Source organism: Carcharodon carcharias, chromosome 23 (assembly GCF_017639515.1).
Source record: "Carcharodon carcharias isolate sCarCar2 chromosome 23, sCarCar2.pri, whole genome shotgun sequence".
In the NCBI taxonomy this organism is placed as follows: domain Eukaryota; kingdom Metazoa; phylum Chordata; class Chondrichthyes; order Lamniformes; family Lamnidae; genus Carcharodon; species Carcharodon carcharias.
In genome coordinates, this window is record NC_054489.1 from 16,314,277 (window position 1) to 16,329,309 (window position 15,033).

The window sequence follows — 15,033 nt, forward strand, 5'->3', positions numbered from 1 at the left end:
TTTATGTTCTTATAATCAGGGGTACAGGATCAGTAATATTATTTCACTGAGAGTTTATATAAGTTGCTTACAATGCAAGTAACTTTGCTATTCCTCTCAGTTATTTAAACTGAACAGGTAACCACAATGAAAGAGGTTTGCATCATCCAGTAATTGAGTGGTGCCCAGTCTGGTGTCTGTGTTGGAAGACAAGCTGTTGTTGCTGCTCATTGTGAGGCTGCAGGGTCATACAGAGATTTGGTGCACTGGGTCTGTGCAATAATTTGATATGTGGATTACTGGACTTAGTTCTCTCTGTGTTGGAAGACAAGCTGGAGCACAAGAGGGAGGTGATGGTGTGGTGCTATTGTTGCTGGGCTAGCAATCCAGAGACACGGTGCAATTCTCTGGGGACCTGGGTTTGAATCCCACTGCAGCAGGTGGTGGAATTTGCTTTCAATAAAAATTTGGAATTAAGAGTCTAATAGTGACCTTGAAACCATTGTTGTAAAACCCCAACTTATTCACTAATGTCCTTTAGGGAAGTCAATCTGCTGTGTTTACCTGGCCTACATGTGACTCCAAACCCATGGCAATGTGGTTGGCTTTTAAATGCCCTCTGAACAAAGGCAACTAGGGATGAGTAATAAATGTTGGCCTGACCAGCAACACCCACATCCCATGAACGAATAAAAGAAAAATGTTGCTGTTCATTGTGAGGCTGCAGGATAATACAGAGATGTTGGTGCACTCGGTCTGTGCAATACTTTGACATATTGTTCATGGACTGAGTTCATGTGTGTTTTTCCTCAATGAGAATACAGGAGTTAAGTGTCTAGCTTTTCAGTTGTGTCATAATCGTTTCTTTCTATGAGAGGAAAAGGCTGAATCATCACTATTATTTCCAAAGTATTTATTGTACCAAATGCATTGATAAAAATAATCCACATGATTGTTTATAAAAGTACAGTACACACATAGAATTTAACAATTCATTTTAGAATTATGCCTTCATATCATGGTCTCAGAAAATCAGTTGTGCACATATAGACTTCTTACACCTTACAAAAGATGACTGTAAATGAGATTTAATTGTCCATTTTTACTTGCTTCTCATCTTTCCTCTCATATTTTCCACTCTCCAGTTTCTGTGCCTCTTGGTCAGGATTGATCCGGGGACTGGCTGTTGTATCCGAGGTGATGTTGACGGGCATGGTTCGCTCATTCACAGCTGGCAGTGCCAGGCGTGGGGCTTGAACCTTTAACCGACCGTCCTGTGACAAACAGCAGTTAAGAGCTTCAGCATCGACATCTTCTGGCAGCTGAAATTCTCTCCTGAACTCTTCATATTTGTAGCTGGAAGAGCCGCTGCCATCATCACTTTTCTTCTCGTGTTTTCCTGTCACCAGCACTTTTCTTCCAAGTACTTTCACATTCAGTTCTTCTGGGGAGAATCGCTGGACATCCAGGGACAGAGAAAAGCCATCTCCCTCCTTGTCCTCTGATAGTCTTTTGCCTACTTCATTATCATCAGGTTTGTTGTCCTGATTTCTTGCTTTTTCCTCCAAAAATTCTTTTGTCAGCTCCTCAAGAACTCGCTCCATGAAGTTCATGCTCTTTCTCGCTTCTTCCACCTGTTTCCATGTGTTGCATTCAAGCGGCTCACAGACCCTGTGTGGAACAGGCCACATTGTGTACACAGGCTGCTGGCACAGATGTGAAGGGTGGAAAGCCCGACAGCTCAGCATTGTCTCTGCCTCTTCTCTCACTTCTCTCAAACCGACTGATGTGAACTCCCAGTCTTCAGTCTCTGATCTGCTGCAGCACGCAGAACAAACGCCTTATATATTCTACTCCCAGAAACCCAGACATTTCCAGAATGAACTAAACTTTGCTGGGTTTGTAACACGTGAGCTGAAAATAAATGACGTCTCATCCCAGCCTTGCTTTAATCAAGAATGACTCGGCTCAGTGACACCCACTGGAGCCGTTCCAGAGACTTCTGGAATGTACTCAGCCAGTGAGGGAATAGATGGGAGGAGCATTGTTAATGATTGACAGCCTCACAGAAGGCAGAGCAAGTGTAAACATGAGATTTATTGAGAATAAGATGCGTTTAACTGAATGAACTTTGAACGGATATTATGAGAGAATGAGGACTCAGTCTTTTTCTTTCGAGTTTTGCTGTTTTCATTGATTTCTGAGATGTTGAAGCGACATCTATCAATGAAAAAGAGTAAAATTCAAATCAGTTTTGTAAAAGTGAAGTTCAGATTGAGGCAATAGTTCCGTTCTAATCTAATTATATAGGTTTAAAAACAGAATAGTTACATATAGAGCTGCTGTGTACTTCATTATTACTAAAGCATGTTGTCATTATTTACTTTGATATAAGATTTGCAAATGTAGAAAATTGATAATGAATTATTGAGAGGTCCAGAATCTCTCAGCTCAAAATGAGGCCATTCGGCCCACCACATCTATGTCAGGTTTTTGAAAGTGCTATCCACTTACTCCTGACTCCCCTGCTCTTTCGCCAAAACTCTGCAAATTATTTCATTGCAGATATCTATCCTTTTCCATTTTGAAAGTTGCCATTGAAACTAGCCTTTCAATTATTCCATTCCAGTAACAAAAAACAACACAAATGAAAACTGCTCATCTTCCCTCTGGTCTCTTCACTGAAAACATCAACATTGACAACACATTATTGATAAAATGTAGCAATGTTTTAATTTTCTATTGTTTTATATTAAATTGATGAATATGAAGGCCCACCCTATTAATGTTGTTGCAGAGTTCCCAACATCATAACTTCCTAAATTGGTAAATGACAGCTTCCATCACTCACAAGAGTCTCCTATGAACTGCAACATAAATCTTTATTCTCAGGTGAGTATTGGCAGCATTACGATCAAATAGATTCCAGGTTCAGTATAAGTTCATAGACTGGATTTACATTTTTACACCATTTAACATCTTAACTAATAAATAAGCTGTGCCATTGCCCATATATTCCACAACCTGTGATACGATTGTTGATGTTTCCCAATGCCCAGCATCAAAATAAACACACGAGCTGTTTGTCCACCAGTATAATAGAGTAAATTTGAAGCAGCAATATAACTTCTATCTGGCACTGCAAGAAATATTACGCACCATACTGATACAGTAAGATACAGGTCCCTTATCGAAACGTGTAAGATTCTTTTGGGCTTGATAGGGTAGAAGCTGAGAGGATGTGCCCCGTCATGGGAACATAAAAAATTAGGAGTCACTTTAAGAATAAGAGGTCTGCCATTTATGATGGAGATGCAGAGACATTTCATCTCTCAGAGGGACATAAGCGATTGGAACTCTCTTCCACAGTGAGCAGTGGAGCTGGGTCTTTTAGAATATTCAAGGCTGTTAGGCAGATTTTTGATTGACTGTGCAGTCAATGGTTAAGGGGGGTGGTGAAGAGTGGAAGGTGGAATTCTGGCCAGAATTAGGTAAACATTGATCTAATTGAATGGCGAAGGAGGCTTGAGGGGCTGAATGGCCTAAACCCTTTGATTGACAATGGAATCAAGTGTTATGGGGGGCTGGTTGTAAAGTGGAACTTAGGCCACAATCAGATCAGTCATGACCTGATTGAATGGTGAAGGAGGCTCAAGGGGCAGAATGGCCGACACCTGTTCCAACTCTTTATGTTCTTATAATCAGGGGTACAGGATCAGTAATATTATTTCACTGAGAGTTTATATAAGTTGCTTACAATGCAAGTAACTTTGCTATTCCTCTCAGTTATTTAAACTGAACAGGTAAACACAATGAAAGAGGTTTGCATCATCCAGTAATTGAGTGGTGCCCAGTCTGGTGTCTGTGTTGGAAGACAAGCTGTTGTTGCTGCTCATTGTGAGGCTGCAGGGTCATACAGAGATTTGGTGCACTGGGTCTGTGCAATAATTTGATATATGGATTACTGGACTTAGTTCTCTCTGTGCTGGAAGACAAGCTGGAGCACAAGAGGGAGGTGATGGTGTGGTGGTATTGTTGCTGGGCTAGCAATCCAGCAATGTAATTCTCTGGGGACCTGGATTTGAATCCCACTGCAGCAGGTGGTGGAATTTGCTTTCAATATAAATTATGAATTAAAAGTCTAATAGTGACCTTGAAACCATTGTTGTAAAACCCCAACTTATTCACTAATATCCTTTATGGAAGTCAATCTGCTGTGTTAACCTGGCCTACATGTGACTCCAAACCCATGGCAATGTGGTTGACTTTTAAATGCTCTCTGAACAAAGGCAACTAGGGATGAGTAATAAATGTTGGCCTGACCAGCAACACCCACATCCCATGAACGAATAAAACAAAATGTTGCTGCTCATTGTTAGGCTGCAGGATAATAAAGAGATGTTGGTGCACTCGGTCTGTGCAATACTTTGACATATTGTTCATGGACTGAGTTCATGTGTGTTTTTCCTCACTGAGAATACAGGAGTTAAGTGTCTAGCTTTTCAGTGGTGTCATAATCGTTTCTTTCTATGAGAGGAAAAGGCTGAATCATCACTATTATTTCCAAAGTATTTATTGTACCAAATGCATAGATAGAAATAATCCACATGATTGTTTATAAAAGTACAGTACACACATAGAATTTAACAATTAATTTTAGCATTATGCCTTCATATCATGGTCTCAGAAAATCAGTTGTGCTCATATAGACTTCTTACACCTTACAAAAGATGACTGTAAATGAGATTTAATTGTCCATTTTTACTTGCTTCTCATCTTTCCTCTCATATTTTGCACTCTCCAGTTTCTGTGCCTCTTGGTCAGGATTTATCCGGGGACTGGCTGTTGTATCCGAGGTGATGTTGACGGGCACGTTTCGGTCATTCACAGCTGGCAGTGCCAGGCGTGGGGCTTGAACCTTTAAGCGACCGTCCTGTGACAAACAGCAGTTAAGAGCTTCAGCATCGACATCTTCTGGCAGCTGAAATTCTCTCCTGAACTCTTCATATTTGTAGCTGGAAGAGCCGCTGCCATCATCACTTTTCTTCTCGTGTTTTCCTGTCACCAGCATTTTTCTTCCAAGTACTTTCACATTCAGTTCTTCTGGGGAGAATCGCTGGACATCCAGGGACAGAGAAATGCCATCTCCCTCCTTGTCCTCTGATAGTCTTTTGCCTTCTTCATTGTCATCAGGTTTGTTGTCCTGATTTCTTGCTTTTTCCTCCCAAAATTCTTTTGTCAGCTCCTCAAGAACTCGCTCCATGAAGTTCATGCTCTCTCTCGCTTCTTCCACCTGTTTCCATGTGTTGCATTCAAGCGGCTCACAGACCCTGTGTGGAACAGGCCAGAATGTGTACACAGGCTGCTGGCACAGACGTGAAGGGTGGAAAGCCCGACAGCTCAGCATTGTCTCTGCCTCTTCTCTCACTTCTCTCAAACCGACTGATGTGAACTCCCAGTCTTCAGTTTCTGATCTGCTGCAGCACTCAGAACACACGCCTTATATATTCTACTCCCAGAAACCCAGACATATCCAGAATGAACTAAACTTTGCTGGGTTTCTGACACGTGAGCTGAAAATAAATGACGTCTCATCCCAGCCTTGCTTTAATCAAGAATGACTCGGCTCAATGACACCCACTGGAGCCGTTGCAGAGACTTCTGGAATGTACTCAGCCAGTGAGGGACAGATGGGAGGAGCATTGTTAATGATTGACAGCCTCACAGAAGGCAGAGCAAGTGTAAACATGAGATTTATTGAGAATAAGATGCGTTTAACTGAATGAACTTTGAACAGATATTGTGAGAGAATGAGGACTCAGTCTTTTTCTTTCTAGTTTTGCTGTTTTCATTGATTTCTGAGATGTTGAAGCGACATCTATCAATGAAAAATAGTAAAATTCAAAACAGTTTTGTAAAAGTGAAGTTCAGATTGAGGCAATAGTTCCATTCTAATCTTAATTATATAGGTTTAAAAACAGAATAATTACATATAAAGCTGCTGTGTACTTCATTATTACTAAAGCATGTTGTTCATTATTTACTTTGATATAAGATTTGCAAACGTAGAAAATTAATAATGAATTATTGAGCGGTCCAGAATATTCCGCTCAAAATGAGGCCATTCGGCACACCACATCTATGTCAGGTTTTTGAAAGTGCTATCCACTTACTCCCGACTCCCCTGCTCTTTCGCCAAAACTCTGCAAATTATTTCATTGCAAATGTCTATCCTTTTCCATTTTGAAAGTTGCCATTGAAACTAGCCTTTCAATTTTTCCATTCCAGTAACAAAAAACAACACAAATGAAAACTGCTCATCTTCCCTCTGGTCTCTTCACTGAAAACATCAACATTGACAACACATTATTGATAAAATGTAGCAATGTTTTAATTTTCTATTGTTTTATATTAAATTGATGAATATGAAGGCCCACCCTATTAATGTTGTTGCAGAGTTCCCAACATCATAACTTCCTAAATTGGTAAATGACAGTTTCCATCACTCACAAGAGTCTCCTATGAACTGCAACATAAATCTTTATTCTCAGGTGAGTATTGGCAGCATTACGATCAAATAGATTCCAGGTTCAGTATAAGTTCATAGACTGGATTTACATTTTTACACCATTTAACATCTTAACTAATAAATAAGCTGTGCCATTGCCCATATATTCCACAACCTGTGATACGATTGTTGATGTTTCCCAATGCCCAGCATCAAAATAAACACACGAGCTGTTTGTCCACCAGTATCATAGAGTAAATTTGAAGCAGGAATATAACTTCTATCTGGCACTGCAAGAAATATTACGCACCATACTGAAACAGTAAGATACAGGTCCCTTATCGAAACATGTAAGATTCTTTTGGGCTTGATAGGGTAGAAGCTGAGAGGATGTTCCCCGTCATGGGGACATAAAAAATTAGGAGTCACTTTAAAAATAAGAGGTCTGCCATTTACGATGGAGATGCAGAGACATTTCATCTCTCAGAGGGACGTTAGCGATTGGAACTCTCTTCAAAAGTGAGCAGTAGAGCTGTGTCTTTGAGAATATTCAAGGCTGTTAGACAGATTTTTGATTGACTGTGGAGTCAATGGTTATGGGGGGGGAAGACAGGAAGGTGGAATTCTGGCCAGACTTAGGTAAACATTGATCTAATTGGATGGCAAAGGAGGCTTGAGAGGCTGAATGGCCTAAACCCTTTGATTGACAATGGAGTCAAGTGTTATGGGGGGCAGGTTGTAAAGTGGAGCTTAGGCCACAATCAGATCAGTCATGACCTGATTGAATGGTGAAGGAGGCTCAAGGGGCAGAATGGCCGACACCTGTTCCAACTCTTTATGTTCTTATATTCAGGGGTACAGGATCAGTAATATTATTTCACTGAGAGTTTATATAAGTTGCTTACAATGCAAGTAACTTTGCTTTTCCTCTCAGTTATTTAAACTGAACAGGTAACCACAATGAAAGAGGTTTGCATCATCCAGTGATTGAGTGGTGCCCAGTCTGGTGTCTGTGTTGGAAGACAAGCTGTTGTTGCTGCTCATTGTGAGGCTGCAGGGTCATACAGAGATTTGGTGCACTGGGTCTGTGCAATAGTTTGATATATGGATTACTGGACTTAGTTCTCTCTGTGTTGGAAGACAAGCTGGAGCACAAGAGTGAGGAGATGGTGTGGTGCTATTGTTGCTGGACTTGCAATCCAGAGACACAGTGCAATTCTCTGGGGACCTGGGTTTGAATTCCACTGCAGCAGGTGGTGGAATTTGCTTTCAATAAAAATCTGGAATTAAGAGTCTAATAGTGACCTTGAAACCATTGTCGTAAAACCCCAACTTATTCACTAATGTCCTTTAGGGAATTCAATCTGCTGTCTTTACCTGGCCTACATGTGACTCCAAACCCATAGCAATGTGGTTGGCTTTTAAATTCCCTCTGAACAAAGGCAACTAGGGATGAGTGATAAATGTTGGCCTGACCAGCAACTGTGTACGCATTGTGGCCTGTTCCACACATGAACGAATAAAAGAAAAATGTTGCTGCTCATTGTGAGGCTGCAGGATAATACAGAGATGTTGGTGCACTCGGTCTGTGCAATACTTTGACATATTGTTCATGGACTGAGTTCATGTGTGTTTTTCCTCACTGAGAATACAGGAGTTAAGTGTCTAGCTTTTCAGTTGTGTCATAATCATTTCTTTCTACGAGGGGAAAAGGCTGAATCATCACTATTATTTCCAAAGTATTTATTGTACCAAATGCATAGATAAAAATAATCCACATGATTGTTTATAAAAGTACAGTACACACATAGAATTTAACAATTAATTTTAGCACTATGCCTTCATATCATGGTCTCAGAAAATCAGTTCCACACATATAGAATTATTACACCTTACAAAAGATGACTGTAAATGAGATTTAATTGTCCATTTTTACTTCCTCCTCATCTTTCCTCTCATATTTTCCACTCTCCAGTTTCTGTGCCTCTTGGCCAGGATTTAGCCGGGGAATGGTTGTTGTATCCGAGGTGATGTTGACGGGCACGGTTCGTTCATTCACAGGTGGCAGTGCCAGGCGTGGGGCTTGAACCTTTAACCGACCGTCCTGTGACAAACAGCAGTTAAGAGCTTCAGCATCGACATCTTCTGGCAGCTGAAATTCTCTCCGGAACTCTTCAAATTTGTCGCTGGAAGAGCCGCTGCCATCATCACTCTTCTTCTCGTGTTTTCCTGTCACCAGCACTTTTCTTCCAAGTACTTTCACCTTCAGTTCTTCGAAGGAGAATCGCTGGACATCCAGGGACAGAGAAAAGCCATCTCCCTCCTTGTCCTCTGATTGTCTTTTACCTTCATCATTATCATCAGGTCTGTTGTCTTGATTTCTTGGTTTTATCCTCCAAAAATTCTTTTGTTAGCTCCTCAAGAACTCGCTCCATGAAGTTCATGCTCTTTCTCGCTTCTTCCACCTGTTTCCACGTGTTGCATTCAAGTGGCTCACAGACCCTGTGTGGAACAGGCCACAATGTGTACACAGGCTGCTGGCACTGACGTGAAGGGTGGAAAGCCCGACAGCTCAGCATTGTCTCTGCCTCTTCTCTCACTTCTCTCAAACCAACTGATGTGAACTCCCAGTCTTCAGTCTCTGATCTGCTTCAGCACTCAGAACGCACACCTTATATATTCTACTCCCATAAACCCAGACATTTCCAGAATGAACTAAACTTTGCTGGGTTTATGACACGTGAGCTGAAAATAAATGATGACTCATCCCAGCCTTGCTTTAATCAAGAATGACTCGGCTCAGTGACACCCACCGGAGCCGTTCCATAGACTTCTGGAACGTACTCATCCAGTGAGGAACAGATGGGAGGATCATTGTTAATGATTGACAGCCTCACAGAAGGCAGAGCAAGAGATTTTTTGAGAATAAGATGCGTTTAACTGAATGAACTTTGAACAGATATTATGAGAGAATGAGGATTCGGTCTTTTTCTTTCGAGTTTTGCTGTTTTCATTGATTTCTGAGATGTTGAAGTGACATCTATCAATGAAACAGAGTGAAATTCAAATCAGTTTTGTATAAGTGAAGTTCAGATTGAGGCAATAGTTCTGTTCTAATCCTAATTATATAGGTTTAAATACAGAATAGTTACATATAGAGCTGCTGTGTACTTCATTATTACTAAAGCATGTTGTCCATTATTTACTTTGATATAAGATTTGCAAACGTTGAAAATTGATAATGAATTATTGACAGGTCCAGAATCTCTCAGCTCAAAATGAGGCCATTCGGCCTACCACATCAAAGTCAGGTCTTTGAAAGTGCTATCCACTTACTCCCGACTCTCCTGCTCTTTTGCCCAAACTCTGCAAACTATTTCGTTGCAGATATATATCCTTTTCCATTTTGAAAGTTGCCATTGAAACTAGCCTTTCAATTTTTCCATTCCAGTAACAAAAAACAACACAAATGAAAACTGCTCATCTTCCCTCTGGTCTCTTCACTGAAAACATCAACATTGACAACACATTATTGATAAAATGTAGCAATGTTTTAATTTTCTATTGTTTTATATTAAATTGATGAATATGAAGGCCCACCCTATTAATGTTGTTGCAGAGTTCCCAACATCATAACTTCCTAAATTGGTAAATGACAGTTTCCATCACTCACAAGAGTCTCCTATGAACTGCAACATAAATCTTTATTCTCAGGTGAGTATTGGCAGCATTACGATCAAAAAGATTCCAGGTTCAGTATAAGTTCATAGACTGGATTTACATTTTTACACCATTTAACATCTTAACTAATAAATAAGCTGTGCCATTGCCCATATATTCCACAACCTGTGATACGATTGTTGATGTTTCCCAATGCCCAGCATCAAAATAAACACACGAGCTGTTTGTCCACCAGTATAATAGAGTAAATTTGAAGCAGGAATATAACTTCTATCTGGCACTGCAAGAAATATTACGCACCATACTGATACAGTAAGATACAGGATCCTTAACGAAACGTGTAAGATTCTTTTGGGCTTGATAGGGTAGAAGCTGAGAGGATGTTCCCCGTCATGGGAACATAAAAAATTAGGAGTCACTTTAAAAATAAGAGGTCTGCCATTTATGATGGAGATGCAGAGACATTTCATCTCTCAGAGGGACGTTAGCGATTGGAACTCTCTTCAAAAGTGAGCAGTAGAGCTGTGTCTTTGAGAATATTCAAGGCTGTTTGACAGATTTTTGATTGACTGTGGAGTCAATGGTTATGGGGGGGGAAGACAGGAAGGTGGAATTCTGGCCAGACTTAGGTAAACATTGATCTAATTGGATGGCGAAGGAGGCTTGAGGGGCTGAATGGCCTAAACCCATTGATTGACAATGGAGTCAAGTGTTATGGGGGGCTGGTTGTAAAGTGGAGCTTAGGCCACAATCAGATCAGTCATGACCTGATTGAATGCTGAAGGAGGCTCAAGGGGCAGAATGGCCGACACCTGTTCCAACTCTTTATGTTCTTATAATCAGGGGTACAGGATCAGTAATATTATTTCACTGAGAGTTTATATAAGTTGCTTACAATGCAAGTAACTTTGCTTTTCCTCTCAGTTATTTAAATTAAACAGGTACCTGCAATGAAAGAGGTTTGCATCATCCAGTAATTGAGTGGTGCCCAGTCTGGTGTCTGTGTTGGAAGATAAGCTGTTGTTGCTGCTCATTGTGAGGCTGCAGGGTCATACAGAGATTTGGTGCACTGGGTCTGTGCAATAATTTGATATATGGATTACTGGACTTAGTTCTCTCTGTGCTGGAAGACAAGCTGGAGCACAAGAGTGAGGAGATGGTGTGGTGCTATTGTTGCTGGACTTGCAATCCAGAGACACAGTGCAATTCTCTGGGGGCCTGGGTTTGAATCCCACTGCAGCAGGTGGTGGAATTTGCTTTCAATAAAAATTTGGAATTAAGAGTCTAATAGTGACCTTGAAACCATTGCTGTAAAACCCAGATTGCTCACTAATGTCCTTTAGGGAAGTCAATCTGCTGTGTTTACCTGGCCTACATGTGACTCCAAACCCATGGCAATGTGGTTGGCTTTTAAATGCCCTCTGAACAAAGGCAACTAGGGATGAGTAATAAATGTTGGCCTGACCAGCAACACCCACATCCCATGAACGAATAAAACAAAATGTTGCTGCTCATTGTTAGGCTGCAGGATAATACAGACATGTTGGTGCACTCGGTCTGTGCAATACTTTGACATATTGTTCATGGACTGAGTTCATGTGTGTTTTTCCTCAATGAGAATACAGGAGTTAAGTGTCTAGCTTTTCAGTTGTGTCATAATCGTTTCTTTCTATGAGAGGAAAAGGCTGAATCATCACTATTATTTCCAAAGTATTTATTGTACCAAATGCATAGATAGAAATAATCCACATGATTGTTTATAAAGGTACAGTACACACATAGAATTTAACAATTCATTTTAGCATTATGCCTTCATATCATGGTCTCAGAAAATCAGTTGTGCACGTATAGACTTATTACACCTTACAAAAGATGTCTGTAAATGAGATTTCATTGTCCATTTTTACTTCCTCCTCATCTTTCCTCTCATATTTTCCACTCTCCAGTTTCTGTGCCGCTTGGTCAGGATTTAGCGGGGGACTGGTTGTTGTATCCGAGGTGATGTTAACGGGCACAGGTTCGCTCATTCACAGCTGGCAGTGCCAGGCGTGGGGCTTGAACCTTTAAGCGACCGTCCTGTGACAAACAGCAGTTAAGAGCTTCAGCATCGACATCTTCTGACAGCTGAAATTCTCTCCGGAACTCTTCATATTTGTAGCTGGAAGAGCCGCTGCTATCATCACTCTTCTTCTCGTGTTTTCCTGTCACCAGCACTTTTCTTCCAAGTACTTTCACATTCAGTTCTTCTGGGGAGAATCGCTGGACATCCAGGGACAGAGAAAAGCCATCTCCCTCCTTGTCCTCTGATAGTCTTTTGCCTTCTTCATTATCATCAGGTTTGTTGTCCTGATTTCTTGCTTTTTCCTCCAAAAATTCTTTTGTCAGCTCCTCAAGAACTCGCTCCATGAAGTTCATGCTCTTTCTCGCTTCTTCCACCTGTTTCCACGTGTTGCATTCAAGTGGCTCACAGACTCCATGTGGAACAGGACAGAATGTGTACACAGGCTCCTGGCACAGACATGAAGGGTGGAAAGCCTGACAGCTCAGCATTGTCTCTGCCTCTTCTCTCACTTCTCTCAAACCGACTGATGTGAACTCCCAGTCTTCAGTCACTGATCTGCTGCAGCACTCAGAACACACGCCCTATATATATTCTACTCCCAGAAACCCAGACATTTCCAAAATGAACTAAACTTTGCTGGGTTTATAACACGTGAGCTGAAAATAAATGACGTCTCATGCCAGCCTTGCTTTAATCAAGAATGACTCGGCTCAGTGACACCCACTGGAGCCGTTCCAGAGACTTCTGGAATGTACTCAGCCAGTGAGGGACAGATGGGAGGAGCATTGTTAATGATTGACAGCCTCACAGAAGTCAGAGCAAGTATAAACATGAGATTTTTTGAGAATAAGATGCGTTTAACTGAATGAACTTTGAACAGATATTATGAGAGAATGAGGACTCAGTCTTTTTCTTTCGAGTTTTGCTGTTTTCATTGATTTCTGAGATGTTGAAGTGACATCTATCAATGAAAAAGAGTGAAATTCAAATCAGTTTTGTATAAGTGAACTTCAGATTGAGGCAATAGTTCCGTTCTAGTCCTAATAATATAGGTTTAAAAACAGAATAGGTTTTATAAAGCTACTGTGTACTTCATTATTACTAAAGCTTATTGTCCATTATTTACTTTGATATAAGATTTGCAAATGTAGAAAATTAATAATGAATTATTGAGAGGTCCAGAATATTCTGCTCAAAATGAGGCCATTCGGCCCACCACATCTATGTCAGGTCTTTGAAAGTGCTATCCACTTACTCCCGACTCCCCTGCTCTTTCGCCAAAACTCTGCAAATTATTTCATTGCAGATATCTATCCTTTTCCATTTTGAAAGTTGCCATTGAAACTAGCCTTTCACTTTTTCCATTCCAGTAACAAAAAACAACACAAATGAAAACTGCTCATCTTCCCTCTGGTCTCTTCACTGAAAACATCAACATTGACAACACATTATTGATAAAATGTAGCAATGTTTTAATTTTCTATTGTTTTATATTAAATTGATGAATATGAAGGCCCACCCTATTAACGTTGTTGCAGAGTTCCCAACATCATAACTTCCTAAATTGGTAAATGACAGCTTCCATCACTCACAAGAGTCATCTATGAACTGCAACATAAATCTTTATTCTCAGGTGAGTATTGGCAGCATTACGATCAAATAGATTCCAGGTTCAGTATAAGTTCATAGACTGGATTTACATTTTTACACCATTTAACATCTTAACTAATAAATAAGCTGTGCCATTGCCCATATATTCCACAACCTGTGATACGATTGTTGATGTTTCCCAATGCCCAGCATCAAAATAAACACACGAGCTGTTTGTCCACCAGTATCATAGAGTAAATTTGAAGCAGGAATATAACTTCTATCTGGCACTGCAAGAAATATTACGCACCATACTGATACAGTAAGATACAGGTCCCTTATCGAAACGTGTAAGATTCTTTTGAGCTTGACAGGGTAGATGCTGGGAGGACTTTCCCCCTCATGGGGACATAAAACATTAGGAGGCACTTTAAAAATAAGAGGTCTGCCATTTATGATGGAGATGCAGAGATATTTCATCTCTCAGAGGACGTTAGCGATTGGAACTCTCTTCCACAGTGAGCAGTGGAGCTGGGTCTTTTAGAATATTCAAGGCTGTTAGGCAGATTTTTGATTGACTGTGCAGTCAATGGTTAAGGGGGGTGGTGAAGAGTGGAAGGTGGAATTCTGGCCAGAATTAGGTAAACATTGATCTAATTGAATGGCGAAGGAGGCTTGAGGGGCTGAATGGCCTAAACCCTTTGATTGACAATTGAGTCAAGTGTTATGTGGGGCTGGTTGTAAAGTGGAGCTTAGGCCACAATCAGATCAGTCATGACCTGACTGAATGCTGAAGGAGGCTCAAGGGGCAGAATGGCCGACACCTGTTCCAACTCTTTATGTTCTTATAATCAGGGGTACAGGATCAGTAATATTATTTCACTGAGAGTTTATATAAGTTGCTTACAATGCAAGTAACTTTGCTATTCCTCTCAGTTATTTAAACTGAACAGGTAACCACAATGAAAGAGGTTTGCATCATCCAGTAATTGAGTGGTGCCCAGTCTGGTGTCTGTGTTGGAAGACAAGCTGTTGTTGCTGCTCATTGTGAGGCTGCAGGGTCACACAGAGATTTGGTGCACTGGGTCTGTGCAATAGTTTGATATACGGATTACTGGACTTAGTTCTCTCTGTGTTGGAAGACAAGCTGGAGCACAAGAGGGTGGTGATGGTGTGGTGCTATTGTTGCTGGGCTAGCAATCCAGCAATGTAA

At 40.8% G+C, this 15,033-nt stretch overlaps 3 protein-coding genes across 3 annotated transcripts; all 3 read right to left on the minus strand.

Annotated features, from left to right (window-relative positions):
- Positions 1-875: 875 nt before the first annotated feature.
- LOC121269178 (heat shock protein beta-11-like) lies at positions 876-1,804 on the minus strand. Its single transcript, XM_041173703.1, has one exon. It carries the CDS (start codon positions 1,725-1,727, stop codon positions 1,068-1,070), a length of 660 nt encoding a protein of 219 aa, XP_041029637.1. The 5' UTR covers positions 1,728-1,804; the 3' UTR covers positions 876-1,067.
- A 2,730-nt stretch (positions 1,805-4,534) lies between these two features.
- On the minus strand, positions 4,535-5,547 carry LOC121269179 (heat shock protein beta-11-like). The gene has a single exon (XM_041173704.1). It carries the CDS (start codon positions 5,384-5,386, stop codon positions 4,727-4,729), a length of 660 nt encoding a protein of 219 aa, XP_041029638.1. The 5' UTR covers positions 5,387-5,547; the 3' UTR covers positions 4,535-4,726.
- A 6,625-nt stretch (positions 5,548-12,172) lies between these two features.
- Positions 12,173-12,718, minus strand: LOC121269258 (heat shock protein 30C-like). The gene has a single exon (XM_041173818.1). The coding sequence runs from the start codon at positions 12,716-12,718 to the stop codon at positions 12,173-12,175; it is 546 nt and encodes a 181-aa protein (XP_041029752.1).
- Between the last annotated feature and the right edge of the window lie 2,315 nt (positions 12,719-15,033).

Bases quoted from the DNA above. Each gene is read 5' to 3' on its own strand.
- LOC121269258 (XM_041173818.1), bottom strand. From the start codon at position 12,718: ATGCTGAGCTGTCAGGCTTTCCACCCTTCATGTCTGTGCCAGGAGCCT.
- LOC121269179 (XM_041173704.1), bottom strand. From the start codon at position 5,386: ATGCTGAGCTGTCGGGCTTTCCACCCTTCACGTCTGTGCCAGCAGCCT.
- LOC121269178 (XM_041173703.1), bottom strand. From the start codon at position 1,727: ATGCTGAGCTGTCGGGCTTTCCACCCTTCACATCTGTGCCAGCAGCCT.